At 37.5% G+C, this 23967-nt stretch overlaps 3 protein-coding genes across 6 annotated transcripts; 2 read left to right on the top strand and 1 right to left on the bottom strand.

The window, feature by feature from the left end:
* Nucleotides 1-195: 195 nt before the first annotated feature.
* Nucleotides 196-5465, bottom strand: LOC100242063 (THO complex subunit 5B). Of its 2 annotated transcripts, none has more exons than XM_002284768.4 (8): nucleotides 5072-5465; nucleotides 4631-4921; nucleotides 3896-4232; nucleotides 2737-3074; nucleotides 2364-2623; nucleotides 1426-2029; nucleotides 1215-1349; nucleotides 196-1003 (listed from the first exon to the last, which is right to left on the bottom strand). In XM_002284768.4, exons 1-8 carry the CDS (start codon nucleotides 5288-5290, stop codon nucleotides 737-739), a joined length of 2451 nt encoding a protein of 816 aa, XP_002284804.1. In that variant the 5' UTR covers nucleotides 5291-5465; the 3' UTR covers nucleotides 196-736. The 2 variants fall into 2 exon arrangements, with proteins under 2 accessions (XP_002284804.1, XP_010664567.1); XM_010666265.3 differs by having other exon boundaries at nucleotides 1215-1363; nucleotides 5072-5456.
* Nucleotides 5466-5793: 328 nt separating this feature from the next.
* Nucleotides 5794-15965, top strand: LOC100262697 (uncharacterized). 3 transcript variants are annotated; one of them, XM_010666263.3, is made up of 12 exons: nucleotides 5794-5963; nucleotides 6123-6174; nucleotides 6262-6322; nucleotides 6646-6731; nucleotides 7199-8268; nucleotides 8451-8600; nucleotides 8696-8871; nucleotides 11774-12005; nucleotides 12675-12810; nucleotides 14436-14533; nucleotides 14641-14764; nucleotides 15564-15965. In XM_010666263.3, the coding sequence occupies exons 1-12, from the start codon at nucleotides 5896-5898 to the stop codon at nucleotides 15654-15656; spliced, it is 2346 nt and encodes a 781-aa protein (XP_010664565.1). In that variant the 5' UTR covers nucleotides 5794-5895; the 3' UTR covers nucleotides 15657-15965. The 3 variants fall into 3 exon arrangements, with proteins under 3 accessions (XP_010664565.1, XP_002282801.1, XP_010664566.1); XM_002282765.4 differs by having other exon boundaries at nucleotides 5795-5963; nucleotides 14439-14533; XM_010666264.2 differs by lacking the exons at nucleotides 5794-5963; nucleotides 6123-6174; nucleotides 6262-6322 and having other exon boundaries at nucleotides 6642-6731; nucleotides 7186-8268.
* A 2084-nt stretch (nucleotides 15966-18049) lies between these two features.
* LOC100257562 (uncharacterized) lies at nucleotides 18050-23296 on the top strand. The gene is made up of 8 exons (XM_002282770.5): nucleotides 18050-18400; nucleotides 18692-18803; nucleotides 18897-18983; nucleotides 19069-19734; nucleotides 20378-20741; nucleotides 21161-21242; nucleotides 22023-22279; nucleotides 22931-23296. The coding sequence occupies exons 1-7, from the start codon at nucleotides 18206-18208 to the stop codon at nucleotides 22227-22229; spliced, it is 1713 nt and encodes a 570-aa protein (XP_002282806.2). The 5' UTR covers nucleotides 18050-18205; the 3' UTR covers nucleotides 22230-22279; nucleotides 22931-23296.
* The last annotated feature ends 671 nt before the right edge of the window (nucleotides 23297-23967 follow it).

The raw sequence follows: 23967 nt of genomic DNA, 5'->3' as shown, positions 1-23967 counted from the left end.
TCATATTGCCCTATAGAGCTATCGCTTAAGCACACAATGGGAAGGAGGAATAAAAAGAGGGTGCTTGTAATCAGACTTAAAGCTTCCTCTAAAATGGGCAAAATAAAGCATTTTGCAATACCAAAAGATAACTATCCCAAAAACAGATCAAGTATTCCTTTAAAGCACAAAATGAGATTTGAAAGAGATAAAAGATGCCTTCAAAACTGTAAATCAATCAATTAGAAATACATTGAATTATGTCAAGAGAATTACTCAACCATTATGTGCACAAGTCTACAACTCCAGGATCCAACAATCATCCTCTGGGTTGAGGACCATATGAGCTGCAATGCACAGTAAGAGCAACTCAGCATCAAGATTCAGAGGAACATATGAACAAAAGCTTTTCTTTCTGAACAATCAACCATATTTGACGTGAGCTCCTAATCCATAACAAAAGTCTTGCTCTGGTGCCCACAAAATTTACTGCAGTACAACATATATAACTTAATCTTGAGAAATCTGTCTTCCAGACTTTTGAACCTCACAACACCATGGATTCAGACTAGGGAATGAAACAACGCACCCTAGAATATATGTCCCTATTGTGAAATACTAATGCTAAAAAGGAGATGTTGAAACAACCCTTTTTGCTAGTGCACACTGTTTTAAAATCCAGCAACTTTTGTACCTAATCTAACAGGTACCACTTGATGCATTACTACCATTACCTTTGGAACCCAAAACTGTATTTCTAGTAAGGATAGCCAGGAGTGCATTCCATATCTTTCCAGGAGATCATCTTCCTACGATCCCTCCCTCTAACTGATCTGGCAAGAAGCCTACCTGTAACAGGCTTGCATAGACCAACATCAACCACGGAAGTACTTTTTATTTTTTCAGAAGAAGAAGATGCTTCATCCATGTGATAGTCAAACAACATTGCAAGACAACACACTTGATGAGCTAAGATATAGTTCTCTTGATCCAAAGGCAGCATCCTTAATATGTGAAGATTGATCTACAACATGCAAAGAGAAACATGCATTTATTGCCAAAATTAAGATAAAAAATGTAACTAGGATAATTTAAATGCATCTAAGAAATATCAGGAATGTGATCTGTCAAGTGGAAGACAATTATTGCAATAGAGAGCTGTCCTGCTAGAGTCCGGCAGCAGTGTATTGATTTTACTGGCAACAGTGTATTAATCAAAACTTTCAATTGCCTACCTCTGCTTCCATGGCACGCAGTTCATTGTACCACTCCGATCCTTCAATTTCAGAATCACTTTCAACAGGAGATACAGTGTATAGGCTGATTGCAAAAAGGGGAGGCCTAAGAGGATACTCCATACTGATTTTGATCTGCAATAAAGAGGCTGTAGTGAATTGTGAAAAGGTTAAATAAATTAATGAAATACAGGAAAATAATATAAGCTACCTTTGCCTCTAACTTTACATTCCTCTCATTTGCATCCATTTTCCTTGTTAGAACAAGGCAAAATTCCCTGACACCATAGTCCACCCATGAGTTCTCGATCATTACATAGCATCCATCACTAGCTATATTTTCTGCCTCTGGCTCAATTTGTGCAGGCTCATCGAGATCACTATCAGAATCTAATAAGAGGTCTGAATCATCATCATGTTTCTTGAAGCTCAGTGATTTTATCTTGTTAGTTGGAGGCACAATGCTCTTTGAAATCAAAGCTAGACGTCTGGAATGCTCAAGTTCAGATCCTCTCAAGGGAGTGAGTTTAGCCTCATTTACAACAGATGCAACTGGAACCAAAGATGGAAGTTCCCCATCTTCCCTTGCACTCTCTACTTCTTCCCTTGGTGTACCGGACTTCCCATCCATATCGATGTCCAAAGTCTCCTGAACTTGCTCCTTACTGGTGACAGACAAAGCTGAAGCCTGATTAGGAGAGGACCCTACAGACGACCAACCATTGAAATTGCACAAAGGGGTATGCAGGGCCCAGGGAATACTTTTGCAACTCACAGTGGGCCATTTAAGCTTCATAAGAGAATCAAGCTGCTCCCTGTAATCCAACCAAGTTTTCCAAATTTTCAACATAAAGGCATATCTTATTGCAAGAGGAAAAAAATTAAAGAGCCCAAAGAATAAAATGTTGCTACAGAGAGGAAGGCACATGCATGCATACACCATATGAAGGCAAAGTAGTTTGAAGTTCCCAAAACAACCACAATATCAGCCACATATATTATCAAAAATGTTAACAGCAGGCCCAACCAGGTGAAACAAAATGAGCCAATATTCAGATTTGACAACAATGTGGTATTCGTCTCATATTAACTTTCTAGTCTAATCTCAACTTATGATCCAATATTCAATCACACAGAGCATTGACTCACACAAGAGCCAGCTGAGCCTTTTTCCGAGAGCGAATCCTTTGCACAACTGTCTGAACCCTATTCTGCTGGCGGTATAGTGAAAGGCCAGAAACAACAGTAGCATTTTTAGCCGTTTCACTGCTTGGGGTTTCACTGCAAGTAAGCAAAGGTGACACCTCCGGCAAAAAATCAATTCCTGCCAAATGCTGGGCCCACTTATATGGACGAGAAGTTCTTCTTTCATCAAATGCACGGGCATTACCAATAAAAAGCTTAGCTGACTGCATTGTCATTCAGAAAATATTATCATAATGCTGAAAAACAGAAGAGACACAAAGGGAAAAAAGGAACAACAAAGCTAGGAACATGGGTAAAAGTATATCAACCACTATACCTGACGAGGAAGGTCAAGGCCAGTGTCATCAGGGAATAGATTGCACAGGATGTTATTCTCGGGTCCTTCATGAGAGCCTTCAATCCCAACACATACAACGTTCAACTTCAACAAGTATTCGAACTTGAGAGTAATGAGTTTTGCAGATTTTAGATCAGAGACCTCATCATCGTATATGTGAAGGATGATTTTCAGTGGATGAACTTGGTATACTCCTGCCTGGTCAAGATTCTCTTTGCTTGGTACCTTCTTTGGCCGCTTTCTCCTTCTCTGCCCATCATCTTCCTCATCAGGTGCATCATCCTCTAACCTGGAATTGTCTACATTGGTAGAAACACCTGGGCCATAAAACTACATTAATATTCTTTACCTTTTCAGATTATATTAGTCACTGTTTGAAATTTGGGACCAACCTGGAACTATTCAAATATTTAGGGTTGAAAACAAAATCAAACAGACGGAACTTGAACACTCAATTCTTAAGATGGAAAAAATTGATCTGGACCTGCCAGTATTTTAACTTGTATAATCAGCTCAACTAAGAGCCCATTTGAGAGTTATCCTGGTTAAAACACTTTTAGTCTAAAGCGCTTTTAGCATTAATGTTTTAATGAGAATCCCTTGGTTCTTGGATATAAATAAAAAAATGTTTTAAACACATTTTTGGTAATGCCTTGCATAACGAAAAAGTTATTTTTGGAGAAATTACCTACCAAGTGACCGTTCGAGAATCGCTTCTCACTACAGGTGATTCTCTAAATTTTTAAAAGTGATCTTAGAAAATGTGCCAAACACCTAATTCATACAATAAAGCACTTTCAAACATTAGGAAGCACTTCTATTCCTCCCCCCCCAAATCACTCTCAAGTAGGCTTTTAATTGAATTATTTTAGATGGTGATAGAAGATCCATCCGAAAAACATATATACTTAATTCATAAACCAACTAACTTGATTTGTGAATATGTGTATTTCTATCAACAGAATGCTGAAGAAAAAACAAACCAGCCTTTTCCTCAGAAGCATAATACCATTCTGCATAGTTTCAAGGAAACATGCATCAAATGAATTTATGTCACCAATATGGTCTTCAAACAGTTTGGAGAAAATATTAAGTCACCAATCAGAATAGCTAGAAAGCAAAAGTTACACTCAGTTACCAGAATCCTTATTTGCTTGCTGACGGGCAAAAGCTTGAGCTTCCTTCACACTTCCTACTATCTCCATATCTATATTTTCTCCAAATGCTTCTTTTTGTGCTGTGAACTGTGAGTAAATTACATAGAGAGGAGGTGGAAGCAACTCTGCTGAGTGCTGCTGCTTTAGTTTCTTTGTATGCAAAACCCCTAATTGCTGCTGTACTGGCAAAGATGCTTTCTTAAGAGACTTAAGGTGTGAAGGGAGACTCGATAAGAACTTCTTCCGATTTGCAATAGTCTCCAAAAGACCTTTTTTCCTCTGTTCCAGTTTTTCATGAAGCTTGCACAGTTCCTTACGCTGATACAAAGAATACATATCTCAAGTAACAGTAATAATACCAAGAAGAAGAACAAAAATAATAACTAGACTTTCAACAACCCCTATAAAACCGATTAGGACATGTTGAGGCTGTCTTTGCAACCCAAGTTCTCCTTTTCACATTTAAACATCCAATACAACGGAAAAATCAGATGGTCCGGATAGCTAAAATGATTAAAGCTCCAACATCAAGTCATCAATGACAAAAAAGAGTCAAATCTTAATCGATGGACATACAGTATTTAATTGCACACAATTGATTCTGCATTCTGCGAAGAATAAACCATATTGAAAAAATGTTTAACTATAAGGCGAGGATATCTTCTATAACACAAGGCCAACGCTTTGAATCAAATACAACAAAAAAAGTTAAGTACCTGGAAGAGCTCAAAATTGAGCCTCTTGAGCATCAGATTGTGAGCACTGTCATTTGACATCACGGTGCCTTTAATATCCTCATGTGCATCTCTGAAAAATTCTTCCTCGGGCACCAGTTCAATGTCAGGATACTTGGACTTGAAATCTTTGCAAGCCTTGATGGCTTTCACATAGTGGTTTTTCTCATACATCAAATTGTGAAGCTGAAGTGTCGTGAAGTCCACCGGGGTCTTGGCACGCTCTGTTTCAGCTTTCGCACGGTCTTCTTCCAGCAAGATAGATCGATTCGCCTGTAATCCAATATTCCAGGCAACGTCAGCTTGCGTAAGCAAGATCTTGAAGACTTGTGCCCCATCGAAACCCTAACTTTACATTATAGGCTCTAAATTTGGTAACAAAAGGAAACCCTAGGTGAATAAGTGAGGGGAGTAGGACAAAACCTGGCGGAGAACGACGAAGTGGAGGAACATTTGAGTGACGAGTTCGCGGAGTTGAGATTTGGGTTGAGCTTCTTTCTTGATAGAAAGCATCTTGCCCACGATCTCCTCCATTGAAGCCTTGCTTTGCTGCAGCATATCGTACGCCGACTTCTCGATCCTGGGCTCTGGTGCCATCAGCGCATCTTCTGTCTCATTCTTGTCATCCATTGTCACTTCCATCCTCACCTCTCTTCTACTCTCTCTAATCGCTTTCTTTGCCCCGAGCCCCCCCTGTACCGGCCGAATAAAACTCAAATCTTTCAAACGGCGCTACTCAGTTCACCAGCTGCTGAGCTGCGCAAACCTATTGATGTTGGTTTGTTTTCTTTTATTTGAAAAAAAAAAAAATACAATATATTTAAAATTTTCATGTACATTTATTCTATAAAAAATTTAAAAAAAGGCTAATTTAAAATGGTTATTAAAAATAATGTTTTATTTTAAAGAATAGAAAATAATTTTTTTATTCCAAAAACTGTTTAATACTTTTTTAAGAATTTATTTTAAAATTAAATTTATATATTAGAATATTCTGAAAAAATAAAAGATAGTAAAAAATATTGAGAATTTTTATATTATATATTCCAAAAAAATATTTTTTAAATATAATTTAATTCTTAAAAATAATTAAAATTATTTTTAACAATTGTTTTCAAAAACCCTTTTTCCAGATGTGACTGTGGGGTTTAAAGTTACGAAGTAGCGTTTCTCTGAGGCTGCGTTACTACCGTAAAAGGATTTCATAATAGTGAAAGGTAAGGAGTCCTCTTGTTTAGAGGTCATCAATGGAAACCCAAGCACCCGCTATCACAGCCCTCGGCTCCCTCTTCCGCCTCACTCAAGTTTCTCTTTGGTATTTCTCCTTTTTCCACTGTATTTATTTCTATGTATTTTTTTAAAACCTTTTTCTGCGTTATTTTGGGCGCCAAGAGACTAGGGTTTTGCTAAGATTCAAGAAAAAGAATCCAAATTGAGCTGTAGATAATATGGTTGGAACTTTTTCATTCAACAGGGACGATGCCTCAGCGGAGGTACCAGAAGTATCGTCCTTTTCTCGACGCTCTGTAAGTGTTTTCTGTCTTTGTTTGTTAAATAAAACACTTGGATGAAATTTTGTCTCGATGAGTTGCATAATCCTTTTCTAATTGCAGAAACCATCTGCCGGTGATGAGGAAGACGAGGGCAACTCTGACATTATTTCTGCAGCTAACGGCTAGTGTTCTACTCCATTTATGATTTGTTTTCCGTTATCCTTTTGAATGATGGTATTTGAGACAGTGGAATCTGAGGTTGTGTTTTGTTGTCTTCTGTTGGATCCTTGGAATTGGAGGTTCCAATTTCAAATCCACAATCTGGTTGCTTATTGAATTTACAGGAAAATCAATCAAGATGTTTAATTTCCATATAACTAAAATACCAATTAAAAATCCATTCCTGTGCATCCAAACACGGCCTTATTCCATTTAATTATGCTTTGCGTCCATAATTATCCTCAATTGAGTTTTAAGACTCCATGTTGGTTATTGCTTGTTCAGATTATAATCCTTCACAAGAGTATGTGGAACTTGCTAAAGAAATGAATGCATTGGGGCTTCCTATTTCCTTCCACACAAACAAGGAGGTAAGTTCCACTGGCTGTCCCTGGAATTGAGATTTTACAAACATGTTTTACTGTGATGCATCTGAAGCAACAATTCTGCCTTTCAGATTTGTATAATGTGCAAAACCCGCAAGTGCTAATGTTTCATCAATAAATACAAAAATGGAGGTCCTTTACTTGCTTCATTTGGGTCCACCATATATTCAATGAATTGGTAGTGTAGGAAATGCTAGAAATGATCGCATTGTCAGAATAGTAATAAAAAATTTTAGTGACTAAGTCTAAAAATTGCACCATGGAAGCATCTCAAATAAATCCTACTAGAAACAAACTGGAACCATTTTTGTGCTACAAAAAATACACTGCAAAGACTTCTTTTTTAAAGGTGACTCGAATTCATTTGTTATCTTGTGACAGTTCTTCTTGTTGTTTGTTTATTTTTTATTTTATTTGTTGATTTTTTTCATGATATTAGCATGTTTTTGTAGAAGAGGAATGCAGTGGTCAAAGGGAAAAGGAAGAGTAAACAAATGAAGCATCCACACTGTGATAAACAAATTGAGGATGGAGTGCTAGAATTTCCCAAAGTGAGTGAGGGAGATATTGTATCACCTACTGTTTTTCATGATAAAACAAGCAATTCTTTATGTTGCATGTCAATGCTGGGCAAAAGTGAATTCTCTTGCTGTGATATTGCAGTTGATGTCAATAAATCTCAATGCTCCACTGGTGAAGGAGATGATTCAGTGAGCTTGACTGCTGGGACTACTAATGGTGCTACTAAGAAATTCATTTGTGATGGAAATTCTGACATAATGGCCAATGATTGCCCAGGTTGTGATTTTGTAGAGAATGATTCTGTTTCAAAAGATGACATGGAAACTGCAGCAGATAAAATGAATATAAATTCTGAAACTTCTGCTAGTTGTTTGGTAGATGCTGAAATTGATTGTGGCAAGCAAGAAGTAGATGGAAGATTAGTGGAGTTTGAACATTTAGATGGTTCCTTGGTTGCTTGCCATGATGCACAAGGTGAGAAGATTTGTGATGATATCAGCATTGAGCAGCTAGGGGTTCCTAATTTGGTTTTACCATCCCAGTCTTCAGAAGTGATTGACCATGATGGAATTGACAGCTGTGAATCCTATGGGGGTTTTGGAGACTGGAGGGTATATTGGGACTCATTCTACATGAGGAACTACTTTTATAATATCAAAACACATGAGTCCACATGGTTCCAGCCTCCAGGTATGGAATTCTTATTGGGTGACATAACTAATGAGTTTAGTGAAATAATTCCTGAGCAAGATTACATGAAAGCAGTAGACGCATGTGGTTTACAAAATATATTTGTGGTATCCAATCCTGGTGATGAAGTAGCTGGTCAGCCATCGAACGAGCACTCTGTGGGGATTGAGCTTGATGCTGAAAAATCCATGTCCAGCATGACTATGCCTGATGTGAGCAGCTGTTCACTTCAAGAGATTAATAGAAATTGCAATGATAAAATTCCTTCTTGTATTTTATCAGAATCAGATACCCATAAGTGCATTGGCAGGTGATTTTTCTTCTATCTTTAAAACCAACCCTTCAACCCCAGGCTATGCTGTGCCCCCGCATTCTCCTACTCCCCTGCATGTGTGCACGCATAATTGATTGTCATTAATCTGATTTAAAGCTTTTATTATATAATTATTTCATGTATCTGAATCTACTGTTTTCATCCAACTTTGATTACAGTTTGGGGAAAAAGCTTGAGCAACTTGATTATGATGAGGTCTGCAGCAGTGATTTGCAATTTATGCTTACAAATAGGACGGATGAAATGGATTATTCTGAGCCCAAAGATGGAACCAAGATGATTGTTGCTTGTGAAGGGATGTGCAAAAAGTATGATGATCATTCCATTTGATAGGCAATAAAATTATTTTTCTGCTGTGAAAAATTTGTTCATTTGGGCTTCTAACATCATGCTCTGGTTGCAGCTTGACTAATGCACCCACTGAAGCAGTTTTTGAGAGCTGGAACTGTAATATGCATCCTGGATATATTGTTTCTGCAATAGATGAGTTGGATATCACACATAATTCTGTTACTACGAAACAAAAAAAGAAAGTGAGAAGGATGCGTCCATGGAAGAAATTATCCAATGAGAATGAAGGTCCAAGGCTTATGTTACTTTCTCTTGCATCTGTTTTTATTCTTTTTCGCTATTAGTACTTACATATTTAATCCACGCAGTTTTTTATCATATCAGCTACATTATCTCATTGGGTACTAAATTTTGTTGGTGTTGTGCATATGCTCTGTATGCATTATTTCTAGCCTAAATTAGCTATTTGTACAGAAAATTGAATCATTGACATTATTTTCCATGTTATAGTTTGTTTGTTAATCTATTCATATAATCCATTACATTTATTCCCTTCTCTTTCTGTGTTGGGGCTCTTCTCACTGGACTGGCCGGCATGGCCCTTTTGCACCTGTGGGAGTCCTTCAGTCAAGAAACCTATGTTTATCAATACGTACCTTACTAGTTTTTACTGGTGGGCGAAAAACTAAAAATCACCTTCCAACATAATTGATAGAGATGACTATCAATTATGTTGGAAGGTGATTTTTAGTTTTAGTAAAAATTAGGAAGGTACGTATTGATAAATAATCTTGAAACCTTGATAGTCATCTCACTGAAACCTTGAAGCTGGACACCTGAAAGCACTTTAGTTTTTATAATAAATAAAATTGACTTATCAAAGGCATCTCCAAAAAGGAGGCATCCCAAGCGCACAAAAAGTATGGAAAGCATGTCAAGGAAGGAAAGAAAACGAAGGCCAAATCCTTTATCCTATTTAGTTGTAGTCTAGTTTGGAATCCACTAGATTAAATGATGTCACTCATCATCCACTCTCAATATTTGAATGTTCGTCTATCATTTGATTTGAATCTAGGGATTTTCAAATGAAATATAAAGTATTAGGCTTAAATTGTTAGGTAATAGGTCAAAAATGTATATCATCCACTCTTAACATTTGCATGTTAGATGTTAGTCTAACATTTGATTTGAGCCTAGGGATTTCTTGATGGAATAAAAAGTATTGAGCTTCAGCTGCTAGGTAGTGGGTCAATAATATATATATATTTGGAGTAATATTTGGAGTACTTGTGTGCCTACCAAAGTGAGCTTCTTTGCTTGGGAAGTTTATTGGGGGAAGGTGCTAACCTTTGATCAACTTAAAAAGAGGGGCCGGTCTCTAGCTAACAGATGCTTTCTTTGTGGTATGGAAGAAGAGTCAATTGATCATATTCTTATCCAGTGCTCTAAGGCAAGAGGGTTATGGGAGTTATTGTTTGCTCTGTTTGGTGTTACTTGGGTCCTCCCTTCTTCGGTTAGAGATACTCTTAGTGGTTGGAGTGGCTTTAGGTTGGGCAAGAAGCGTAGGAAGGTGTGGAACGCAGCCCCGTTGTGCATTTTTTGGGCGGTTTGGAAGGAAAGAAACAGGATAGCTTTTGATAATGAAGAGTTATCAATTCATAGGTTGAAGAATTCTTTTGTTTGTAATCTTTGGTTGTGGACTAAATCGGTTGTAAATGATGGTCCTATTCCTTTGATCAATTTTTTTGATTGGCTAGGCGCTAGTTGAGGGCTGGTATTGTATTTCTTTCTCTTTTTGTGTCTATTGGCGCCTCTTGTATACATCCTGTATGCTTGGGTCAGCCTCAAGGCGCCTTTTCTAATATATTTTTGTTGTGTGTTTGCCTATCAAAAATATATATATATATATATATATATATATATATATATATATATATATATATATATATATATATATCAAGTTCATTGGGTTACAACCTTACAGGCAGCCTTACTTAGGCTTGCATGCTTTTTGAGAAATAAATCATGCGGCTGAGTATAGTGTCTTGGATAATTTGTTAAAATCTTCACCCCTCCCTCATGATGTGGAAAAAATACTGCACAATGTGAAGTTGAGGCTAACAAATAAAGTCTGTTACTGTTATCATTAGCATGACAACCATATTTTCTGTCCCAAGAATTCTGATCGCTCTCTCTCTTTCTCTCTCTCTCTATAAAATACATAACATTGTAATTCTCACACTAACAAAGAAAATTTCTGAACTGTTTTCATAAGCATAATAATTGTACTTCTGGTTCCAAGAGCTCCCAATACTTTAATTTACTTGTCTCAGAATGAGAAACACATCATATGATGCCAATACTGGTTTTATAAAAATTTTAATTTCAGGCATGGTGAGGTTTAAACTTCTTAACCTAGAATGCAAAGTTTCTTAAATTTTTCATACTGTATCATCATGGAAAGCGCTCCAGATTCTTGTGTATTTATGAGAATGCATCTAGCAAGTATGTGTTTGTATATGGGTACTAAGAAGGAAATTAGGATTTCATGATATATCTTGAATATAGTTTTAGACTGTAAATAATGAACTCTTGACTACATGTGGCTCTTGCAGTTTGGGCTGATCTTGAGGTAAGTGATGAAGAGGATAACTGAAGACATGTAATATTTTCCTTTTTTGCCTGCTTAAAGCACCACCACTCAAGGAAGTTAAAAGGAGAATTAAGGCTTTAGATTCTGATTTCAATCCAACTGTCAGAAAAGTTTGCATACTGTTTCTATGGGTCTAGCAGTTTGATAATATTTTTGTATCAAACTACAAATGTTTTTCAAAAGTTTTATATTGTCAATGTGAGTTAAGCAGTTCAAAGTAATTCCATTTCAAACTGCATATATTTATCAAACAGTCAAACAGTCAAACTTGTAAAAGGTATGGGCTGAAGCCAGTTGCTCATTTGGTCAATACTGCATTCTAATGGAGATGTAATGTCTTTGATATCTATCTACCTGCCATGGAGGCAAAAACATTTCAATGCTTTTCAAGTTTTCATCTGGTCTGTTGCTTATATTGCCAAGATGATGGGGATGCGATTATTAATGCTTGTTTGCTGTTTTAATGGCTTTGAATTTAATTGATAGTTTATAAAGGATGGCTAAGATTCTATTAACAAGCCTTTTTCTTTCTTCCAGGGTTTGAATTTCAAGGGCTGCTGGAGGACTCTTCTGCTGATATTAGTAAATATTGGTGGCAGAGGTACCTACTGTTCTCCAAATATGATGATGGTATAAAAATGGATAAAGAAGGATGGTTTTCTGTTACTCCAGAAATTATAGCTAGGCATCATGCATCCCGATGTGGAAGTGGCATCATTGTTGACTGTTTCACTGGAGTTGGTGGGAATGCCATCCAGTTTGCACAGAGGTATGAACTACCAATCCTCCATGTCTTGTGTCTTTATTTTGCTATGCTTTATATTGAGGAGAGATCTAAGGTTCTTTGGACTAAACTTGACTTTCACTTTTAACAGGGATAGATCTGATATGATGTGTTTGATCTTGGGGCAACCATACCAAAAATTAATGTTACTCAAATGATTGTAATGGCCATATATTGTATTGATCTTGGGGATCACTATGCCAAAAAGTAATGGCCTCTTGACCATCCAGTGAGATGAGTGTATGTCATGCATAACCATCCATTTAAAACTTTTTGATGTGATTATCAAGTCTTCTGTTTTAAATGGATTATGTGCAAATTCACTGATATAGGCATTTTTAAAAGTTTGGAACATTGCTAGATTGGTAGTGTCTTGTTTCTCTGCCTATCAAAAAGGTAAAAGAAAAAAAAAGGGGAAAAGAAAATTTCTTAAGAGTAAACTTTCCAGTTGGAAACAGTAAAACTTTTGTTGTCTGGTTATCCACAGTTCAACTAGTTTCTACCTTTCAAATTCTATTTTGCACAGAATTTGATGTAGGCAAAAGAATTCATGCTTCTTGTCTTGAAATAAGGAAACTTTGGACTTTGCCTTTCAATAACTTCTTTTCATGTGCAAATGATTTTATTATATTTGTGTATTATGCGATATTTCAGGAGCAAACATGTTATTGCCATTGATATTGATCCAAAGAAGATTGAGTATGCACAACATAATGCGGCCATCTATGGAGTGGATGATAGAATAGATTTTATAAAGGGAGACTCTTTTCTTTTAGCATCAACGTTGAAGGTATTAGTGCTGTCTCATTTTATATACTGAATTAGGTAATGTGACTTGTATGGTGGGAACTGCAAAATGCTTTGAGTTATGTTGTCCCCTTTTTCCCTCAATTTTCTCAATATTAGTTAAACAGTTCTTAAAGGGAAGGAAAGAAGAAAAATTAAGGGATGCCATTATCTATGTTCAATGTCATTTCTGAGGTAATATTTTCAAGTAAAACTAGATAAGAGCATTAAGTAGTTGGAGGCTTTTGACATAAATATGTCCAGTTGAGGTATATAAGATGTGATAACATGAGCATGTCTAAATTGGGATGTTCTGATGGATGAGTGGTAAGACAGGAAAGGACAGAACTATAGATGAGGACGTTCATTACAAGTTAGCATTACTGCCGTGGGACAACATAGTTGACAGTAGGCATGATCATCTCATAATTTGTAACAAAACCTGGAGCATGCATTGGTGGGAAGTCATTTGGTTCTTGAAGACATTAAAGTCAATAGAATATCAGTCCAGGCTGTGAGAAAAAAATGGAATCTACGACTTAAGAATATGTGACCTGGATAGAGCAGAATGATGAAAAAGGATTCCTGTATCTCTTTTGTGGGGAAGGCTTTGTGCATTTGTTGGTTGATAAATATTGGAGATAGGAATGATGATGTGGTCCATTAATTAATAAACAATCAGTGCAAAGTTTAGAATTTCCATAATCTGCTAGTGTGGACCATGCTTTAATCTAGTATAGGTAATGCAGAATGGACTAGTGTTCTGAACATAACCCATTCTTCATATTGAACCAAACATCAATTACTTCATTGGCTAACCCTGCACAATTACTATGCAAATGATGAAGGGACGATTAACTTACATATGGAACACTGTTCTGTACATAAAAAATATATTTTAATTATATTACTATAAAATAAAATTTTGAGGAAAGTGATGTCATAGACTCTCTAGTGACATGGTGCCTTCTGTGGCTCCGCCAGATCAGTGTAACCACAGTTTCTGCCTTTCTGTTTATTTGTTAAAGGGTGTCCTTGATGATGTGATGTTAGCAGTTGTGGAGCATTTCTGTCATTTGTGCAGGACTTCTCATGCCAGCCCTTACATGAATTTATTATATGCACTTACATTACTGTTGAATCCTTCTTTCTTTCTTATTTGAGTCCTTATTCTGAGAGTTGCACTAGGACTTGAAGTTCTCATCATTTATATGTTGTCCCAGTTGATGGCCTCATAGGGCATTCTCCTTACATTACCGTTTAATCCTTCTCTCTTCCTTATTTGAGTCCTTATTCTAAGAGTTGCACTTGGACTTGAAGTTTTCATCATTTATATGTTGTCACAGTTGATGGCCTCATAGGCCAGTCGATCTGGAGGCTGTAGAACTTGCCATTAAAAGCATTTTGTTCCCTTTCTTTGTTATTTTTTTTCCAAATTTGTAGCTAACCCCATTGGGATTGAGGTTTTTCCGAGTTGTTCCAGTTGTTGTTAAAGTTAATTTTTAGGATTTACCCAACACTTAAATAAGCTGCATAATTAGGGTGAAGTTTGTTTCTTGTTTTGTTGTTTTTTCTTTTCCTTTCTCCAGCCACCTTATGAGTTTTGTAAACTTTAATATTCTTGTGTAGCAGGCTGATACTGTCTTCTTGTCACCTCCTTGGGGTGGACCTGATTATGCTAAAGTGGAGACATATGACATCAAAACCATGCTTAAGCCACATGATGGGTATGGTTGCTTAAATCTGGCATTATATTAACACTAAAAAATTTCTTGTTCCCTATTTTCAAAGGCTGGTTCTCACTGTATGCCACTCTGATATGTATATGTGCCAGATTTTTTCTCTTCAACACAGTAAAGAAAGTTGCTTCCAGAGTTGTCATGTTCCTCCCAAGAAACGTTGATGTCAATCAACTGGCAGAGTTGTCCCTATCTGCTGATCCTCCGTGGTTCCTAGAGGTATTCCTTTGAATTATTTTTACTTGTGTTCCTTCTCTTGGATACCTAGTAGGTTTTGTCCTTGTTCTAATGTGGAAATGTAGGGATCTATTGGACTTTGCCACTTCAAATTCAAAAATAGAATTCAAGGGCACATAATTTGGCTAAGAGTGCATTTGTGTGTTTTGTGGAAATAGGATCTTAGGGTAATTCTTGCTAAAAGGATTCCCCAGTTTAAATGCACACTTTTATGACTTACCCATTGCCTCAATTGGTGTAGGATCAATTGTATGACTTCATGTAATAACATTTTTTTTTTTTTAATATTGTCATTAATGATGGTAGGTCATTTCCTTTGAATGCTTTACAATGGAAGTGGCTTTATACCTTCTATTTCTGCGGAGAATGATAAAGTCTCATTTCCACAGGGATGTTCAAATCTGCCTTTGTCTTGTTACTAGCCATCCTGTTACCTATTGGTTAATGCTTTGCTTGTGTCTTGTGATCAATAAGTCTGTTTCCAATAGTGATTATGGCATGAAATAGTAAGTGGATTCACTACTGTACCACATGCTTTTTAATTCTACACCATCTCAGAAAGGAAATTGCTTTGGGTGCTGAGAGGGAATATTTCTACCTGTTATTCCTTTCCTATTTGGGCATCTGATCTAATGTAGAAAGTTCTTGGCCCCATCTTCTAGAACAGTATAATAAGTGGGCTCAGTTTTTGTAGGTTGATTTGTTTCCATGTGACTGATAATTTTATACTATGAAACTAGATTATGTACTCACTACTGAAGGCAAGGTTCATGATTTTCAGGTGGAGAAGAACTTCTTAAATGGTAAGTTGAAGGCAGTAACAGCTTACTTCAGTGACACCTCAATACAAAAGAACATCTCATCATTTCAGTGAACACATGGTGATAGCAGAAGTCAACCAATCTAAGATTTTGTGGGCATCAACTAACCACGGGTTGATTTTACAACTTCAGCAAGGTTTTACTGTTCTAGAGTATCACATGTACAGTTTTTGATGCTCTCATATAGATTATTTGTGGACTGTAAGTTTGTGGGATGGCAACCTAAGTTGGAGTTGTAATATTAAGTTTTGTTGTAATTATTTGGACAGGGATACTCTGTATGTACTCATGTTGAAATGGTGTAGAACTATAGTTACCCATAAAATCAAGACCTATGGAATAAGGTGATATAATTAAAAGGATATTGAAAATGCAAATCGATAAAAATATCTTCCATTAATTTTTTACTCCTTATCTAATATCAAACGTGAAAAAATAAATTTTATATATGAAATATATCTATAGAAGTGTTAAATGTCGACATTTGGATGATTAGAAAAGTGTAAATGAAATTAGCCCTTTTGACACAAGGAAGTTGTTTTCTGGTAGAATGGATATTATGTTATCCCTTCTAATCATGCATTTCTGAGGATGTAAGCCATAATTGAAAAATTAGACCTGGAAAACTAATGCCAGCGGCATTTTGGGTGGCAAAATGGTATAGGTTTCCAAACTAAATGAACTGTGTTGGTTTGTGGTTGTATTTGTTGAACTAGTTAATCTCTTTTAACATCTTGTCCTTGATGATGAATTGGCATTAACCTCGAATCGGTTTAGGTGGTACCAGGGAACCTTTTGGTTAAGGTACAATGCTGCAACTCCCAACTAACGCCTACTCAAGTCACGGTAATGCTTATTCTGATCTAATCTAATATTGAAATGTGAATACTCCTCTGAAACCTGCATTCGTCATCTAGAAATTAGTAGTTCCTAAGACTTTATATGAATTAATTGCATTAAATATTCTCCTGAAAATAGTCGAGGCTCTTTGGCAACTCGAGCTCGACTCTTATGTAACCCACACATGGGATCAATGGTGGCGATCCCCTTTCATGCTACAAGACAACCGTCGAGGCACCCGCGTGGATTCAGGCACCCACATCGCATGTGCTGTGATGCATGGCGCTAGTCCTCTTTTTTATTGAGACAGCCTTAGAGTGACTTGGCTATAGATTACTAGGCACCCACATCGCATGTGCTCTCATCTTCAATTATACACCGAATAGAACGGCGGGAAATGCAATGTGAGATGGTTGGTGCGTTTAGGTAAACGAACCTCAACTCAAACTGCAGAAAACCTAACCCAACGGCACCAGCTCAACCTAATTTTGTGATGACCAAAGGTTTGACAGGTGACACATGTGGGTAAAATGACAGTCACGGATGGACAGAGATGGAAATAAATGCAGTTTCAGGTGAATGAATGAGGTGCCAGGAGGGTCGCTCCTACGGTCCTACCCAAACACCATGCATGTGTCCATTTCAAGTTACCAAAATAGACACTTTCCTTCACTAAACTCCCAGCCTGCCAGTCTGGGCTTCTAAAAACGTTGCCCACAGAGGCACCCCTCGCATCCATCCATCATGCGTACGGCCTTCAATCTTAGGTGGATTTTCCGCCAACTACGTGACCCGCTTTGACCGGCATTAATTCAGGCTATCCAGATACTCCCCCCACCGGCTCCACACCTTGGTCCTTGGGGCCCTAACCCCCGTCTCACAGGATTTCTTTGCCACCCTTCATATCTCATTTTACTCTTCTTATGTTGAATAAATTTAACTTCCTGAGAATTGTCTGCAGGGGATTTGAATTTTTAACTGATAATTTGAAATTGAAACCCCCACAAGAAAAAAATAAATGGAAGAAAGAAACCTTGGATGCTAGAAGCTGCATTGATCTGACAATCACGTGAAAGAGGATTCCTCCACAAATTAAGCTTCCACAGTAACACACCGGAAGCATATATGACTGTCATTGCTGTTTCCAATGGCAACAGTAGTAGAAATAAAATTACGAGAAGGAAAAAGTCAAAAAAGAAAAAAAGAAAGCACCGTTTTTCCTCTGACAGTATTAAAAAGGTAAAACAATATTTTCCAAAATCGTCTACTCTATTTCCTGTAGTTTTATCTCCAAGCATTGATATTCTCAAGATGTTTGAATATATATATGAGGAAAAGAAATTATAAGAAGAGAGGGATACCCAAAGCTACTAAATATTGATGAGAAGGTCGCTTTTGGAAAATCAGACATATCTATGGACAAAATTAGCGGGGCCCTACCCTCAGTTGGTGAGTGAGTCAAACGCATGGTCAAGAGCCATGAGAGGGGGCAACATTTAAAAAGGTCGGTAAGGCAGCGGCCCACCTTAACAGCCCAAAAACCATAATTAAGTAACCTAAAAAGTCGAAATCAACGTCTTATATCTTAGGCGTGGCCTAAAAAATAATGATTATGACTTTAACAGAAAAGAGTTTTATGGGATATACAATTTGTCCCTCTACCACCCGCCAATTAAACAGATCCTCACGTTGAAAGCCGAAGGATCTCAACTGCAATATACAAATCTCATTTCTCTGTGGATGTGAAGCGGTCATTTTCAGAATGGCGGAGCTAGGGTTTCAAGATCAGAGTCTACTGAGATTTGGGTTGGGGGCTCGTGATGCTAGTCCTGATTCTGTTATCTTCACTCAAGAGTCCAACTTCAGTCTCTTCTCCTCTGCTTCCGCCAGCGTCGATCGTTGCTCTTTTGCTTCCGATGTGCACGATCACGATTCTCTGGCCTCTGAAGTTTCCCTGGTAATTTCAATCCTTTTTTCCTTTTCAGTTTCTTGAATACTGTTCCCTGTGATACATTGCATGAGGGCGGGTTGTCCAGTTTGAATTTTTTTTTTTTTGGCTCGAACGTGAACTGGGAAATGTAAAAGCTTTAGATGAAGTGTGGAGGAGAATTGATAGGATAGGATTATAGGAGGAGCATTGGTTCTGAAGATAATGGATTTGATTTTCAGTAATCCAACTGGCGATGGCATGCGTCGAATCCAGTTGGTTCGTCGATTTCGTAGAGTTGAAATCTTTGATTTGATGCAGCATTTGGCAGGACACGATCTGCAAGAGACCTCAAGTGGTCCAGATCTGATTCCAAACAAAGCTACAGTACACAAGCACAGTCGTCTCATTAGGAAGGAAGAAAAAGCAAAAGGTACTGCTATAGGCTCTTTGAAATTTGAATAATTAAGTAAAGAAAAAATAGCGCAAAGAAACTGTTCCCACCATTTCCTTCAATTATACGCAGTTCTAAAGGAAGACAAGCAAGTAGAAGCAGAAGAGGAGAATCTGGTCCTAGATTCTGCAAGAAATTCCTTCTCTTTAGCTCTCAAAGGTACCAGAAGAATCTAAACCGAGCATTAGTTTTAACCTGCTCTATATGAACTCCCCACTCCAATAATTACTACTTATTTTTGCAGAGTGTCAGGACCGGAGATCTAGATCTGAAGCTCTTTCAAAGAAACATGACCGGCGAAGACCTGCTTCACTGGATCTGAATAATGCTACTAGCTCTTCCCCGCGGTTGGGAGGCATGAAGAAGAGCTCTGCTTCCTCTCGCAGGTCTGGCACATTTCCAAGCCCTGGCACGCCGAATTATCGGCACAGTAATTTTGGGATCCAGAAGGGTTGGAGTTCAGAGCGAGTACCATCGCACACGAATGTGAACAGGAGGCATGTCAGTGCTGCATTGTTGCCTTTCAACAACGGAAGGACGTTGCCATCGAAATGGGAAGACGCAGAGAGGTGGATTTTTAGTCCAGTGGCTGGAGATGGTGTTGTCAAGCCATCTTTTCCACCACCTCAAAGGCGCCCCAAGTCAAAAAGTGGTCCACTTGGACCTCCTGGGATTGCATACTATTCATTGTATTCGCCAGCCATACCAATGTTTGAAGGAGGAAATGCTGGAAATTTCATGGCAGGTTCGCCATTTTCAGCTGGAGTAATAGCTCCAGATGGTTTGGCTATTCATTGTGGTGGTCGGGGTGGAGTGATGCCTGTGAGAACAGAGCCTTGCATGGGCCGCTCAGCCAGTGTACATGGGTGCTCTGAACTTCTGAACCAGTCATCCTTACGTGACTCCCGAGGTAGTGATTTATTATCTTGAACGTGGCTTTCTTGGGTTAAGATTAGACTTGCATACGATTCAATAATTCATGCTTATTAGGTTCCAAATAAATCACATGATGTGAGCAAGAAAGTAGTGAAACCCACATCCAAAGGGTTGCTCTTACTTGATTAGCAGTTAATTATTAGTTTGATAATTACATAAATAATGATTATTCATGTCTTAACCCATGCATGGGAACTACATCATTATAATTGATTGGCTAGTAGGATAGACTGTTATAACCACTAGAAAACATAAAAGAAAATATGCCTGTCTCTAAAGCTAGCACTGTAGAAATAGTTATAGAAACTATTTAAGAAATTTGAAGTTTAGTCATGCAGGCATAAGGTGTAAATGGTTTTTCATATCATTTATCCCTTTGCCTTCCATAGGCCTCTTATTTCATTTCTGTTTTGTTGCTTGGGATCAGTTTGGGGCTAGTTGATTTGATTTCTAATAGCAACTTAATTGTAACAGGAACCTATCCAATGTGGGTGATTATGATATTAAAATATCTTGGATGAGTTGTCATGAATGAATGATTGCTTTAAGTATTCTAAATTTAGGAAACCTATCAAATATTTACGGTTTTGATCTTGGCTCATTGTCCTTGGATGCAGATGAGAAATTTGATGGGGTCAAAGATGCAGCCACTGATATTTCTCGTACTGTTTCAAGACGGGACATTGCAACCCAGATGAGCCCTGAGGGTAGCATCTTCTCATCTCCTGAAAGGAAACCATCTTTTTCTCCTTCCTCTCCTACTGTCTTGCCCATTGTGGAGTTGCAGAGTGTCAATTCCTCTAAATTGGAAATCAGGGATGTTCAAGTTGATGAACGGGTCACAATGACAAGGTGGTCCAAGAAACATAGAGGCAGAATTCCTGGGAAGGGCTCAGAAAATGTTGATGGCTGGAAAAAGAAAGCCGTGGAGGCACACTCTTCAGCTTGGGAAGTTTCAGAGACAGCAAAGAGCATTTCAAAGTATGTGCACTTGACTGTTGTTCTATTCATGTCTCCTGTATTTTGTTATGATAGAAAGAATATCATGCAGGATAGTTTTGAAGTGACTGGGGCTTTTGGGATTTTGTCAATAAGAATGCTGAAGATAAGAAATAGTAAAATCCCACCTTAACCAAACATAATGAGATCCATAAATAAGGAAACTGAAGCTTTGTGGTCAATGATTAGATGGACCCCATTGTGGATCACTCCGGTATTGCCAACTCCAGGAAATGTCACCCCATTAAACACTCTAGTATGACAAGAAATTGGTGTGAGCAGCAATGAGTTTCTGAATTACACTAAGCATGAGATGGCTAGGTTGACTAAAATGTGATTGGAAGCTCTAAAATTAATCCAGTTTATATAATATAATTATGTTGCACCCCTCCCTGTTGCAGGGTTAAAAGAGAGGAAGCCAAAATCACTGCTTGGGAGAACCTGCAGAAGGCAAAAGCTGAGGCAGCAATTCGGAAACTAGAGGTTCTTTTCTGGTTGCTTTTTCCACGTAAATAGAAAAAATTTGTGGAGACATTTACTGTCGAAGAATATAGTTTCTTTTCTTTGTCATTACCAAAACATTTTCCACTGGACTTTTGTGTATCTGTTAGATAGGTCTGCTAGAAAGGATTGAATCATCTAGAAGCATAGCACATTAAGTGCTTGCTGTGGCAGCCATAAAATAAACCCTACCCCCCTGCAATGGGCCAGCAAAACTCCCTCTTCTTGCCCTTATAAAAAAACTCTGTTTGCTAATTTCTGGTTATTGATTTTTATACTATTTCTTATAATAAAATAGAAGGGGTTAATTTCGCTCACTTCCCTTGGGATTTTAGCTAAATACAACTAATCCCTACTAATTTGAAAATTCTTCAAATACCTCCCTTATTTTGAATTAGAGGGGAGGTGAATGAAAACAACAAATAAGAAAGGAAGGGGAGGTATTTGATGAAATTTCAAACCAATGGGGACTAGGTGTATTTAGTCAAAACCTTAGGGGAGGTCAATGAAATTAACCCAAATAAAATGACAAATGAAAATTTTAAATTTAGAATTCAGTATGACAAATTTACTTCATGTCCGTAAATGTAATCCTTCCATAGAATTAGTTTTTATATATTGATATCCAGATCGTAGATTGCTAGATTACCAGCATTTTGTGGGAACCTTGTAATGTTTGCATTGTAAGGTCCATGCTTCTTATAAATGGAAGCATGAGCATTCACTACTGTGGCTCTTACCGATTTAAACACATGGGTTCAGATGAAACTGGAAAAGAAAAGATCATCATCCATGGATAAGATAATGAACAAGCTAAGATCTGCTCAGAGGAAAGCTCAAGAAATGAGGAGCTCAGTGTTAGCCAACCATGCCCATCAAGTTTCTGGGAATGCTCACAAGGCTGTATCCTTCTGCAAGACTCGTCAGATGAGTTCCTTGAGTGGTTGTTTTACTTGCCATGCTTTCTAATTTCACATCCAGCCATCTGGAGCTCCATGTTAATCAGCTTTAAGTGTCAGGTAAGTTTACTTCTGTCTGTCATATGTCTCTATAATCTTGCATCTATTATTTTTCTTCATAAGAAAGATTGATCGAACATTTTTAGCACAACTAACCTTTATATATTAGTTGCTTGACTGGACTGGAATTTTATAAGCTTATGTTATTGCTGTCAAATTTTAACATCAAAGTATGATTGCATCTTAGTTTTCTGGTTGTTATGACATCAAGACAAATGACTTCTTTCTGTAGAAGCTTCCTCATTTGCCTGGAAGGGACAGTTTTTATTTCTACAGCAGAATGTAAATCAGCCTGACAAATGGGCAAGGCTTCCCTGCCCATTTGTGCTGTTATTTTCATTCTAGAAATCTACTTATGCATAGGGGCAACAAAGGCAATTTTGTTGCTGGGAGTGCTAAAATTAAATACAATTCAGATTTCTGTTTATGGCATGTTGGTTATAATGTGTGGATGTCCCCTTTGGTATTATATCATTTGAAGGCACAATTTTACACTACCATGCCATCACTGGAAATGATGGTAAAAATTTTAAGTAACATTTGTGTTTGAAATTCTAAATTAGATATGCAACACCGGACTAGTTTTGAATGATATGCAAATCCAAAAAGTTCCTCATTATTCTCCTAACATTTATTTGATCCTGATGGAAGGTATGCTGGGTCTCTGGTCTGGTATAAATAAGAGCGAGAAATGGAGTGCTAAGTTAAGTGCAAGGAAATGAATGAAAGGTGTACAGCACAGAGCAGGTACTATTTTGACACTACATTGGTGTCAATGCAGTTTTGTGGAAAACTTGGAGCACCATTACTTCACCAAGATTTCAGATAAGATGTAAGATCCGGGTTGCAGCATTACTGGGGATTTCGATGTGTGTAAAAATGTTTGGATGATAAAGGCATGTATTCATGTGTGTGTATATATATATATCAACTTTCAGGCTTGTCACACTATGGCAGTTGCCATTCATCTGATTGGGCATTATATTTCATAACACAATTGGAGGGCTAATTTTTCCATGGCTGTGCATTTTAAAATATTTAGAGAAATTCTTGCAACTACATGGCTAGTTTTATTTTAAAACAGTAAGAAAAAAAAATTAATTGCGGAAGACATGCATGTGTTATACACAATCGGAGATAGCTTTTTAAACAAAGTAGGTGTCTAAATTTTCTGGGTTTGTTATGGCTCCTAGTGTCTCTATCAGGTAAAGATTCTCTTGAGGAGAATGAGCTGATTTACCAACCCAATTACTCTCAAGTCTTAACAGAAGACAAAAAACCATCCTTCCTTTATGGTCCGGACCCTCTGTCAATGGGATGAAAACTTCTGTTGGTTCCAAGACTGCATTTAAGATCTTGGTTATGACCCGTAACACCAAAAAGCTAAATGTTGTTTAGTACTTACAATATAACATGGATGGAAAAAGAATATCAATAAATTATGGATGACGAAAAAAATTAACAATTAAATTCAGTTTTTTCATCTACCATTGGACTATCGGCTCATTCTGAAGCTAAAATTTTGTAGGGAATGAATTAAACACAAGGTCAGCAGCAGCTATTGCAATAGAGCCACGTCCCAAAGTGTTTATAAGCCACTATGTCATTGCACTAGCCGCAGCTCAAATATCTTCCATTATGGGCCTTCAATTTCTCCTGAACTCCCCAATCTGCTCATCCCCTACGCT

This window comes from Vitis vinifera, chromosome 18, assembly GCF_030704535.1.
Source record: "Vitis vinifera cultivar Pinot Noir 40024 chromosome 18, ASM3070453v1".
In the NCBI taxonomy this organism is placed as follows: domain Eukaryota; kingdom Viridiplantae; phylum Streptophyta; class Magnoliopsida; order Vitales; family Vitaceae; genus Vitis; species Vitis vinifera.
Note: the sequence above shows the minus strand (reverse complement) of the source record. Positions and strands in the feature narration are given on the sequence as shown.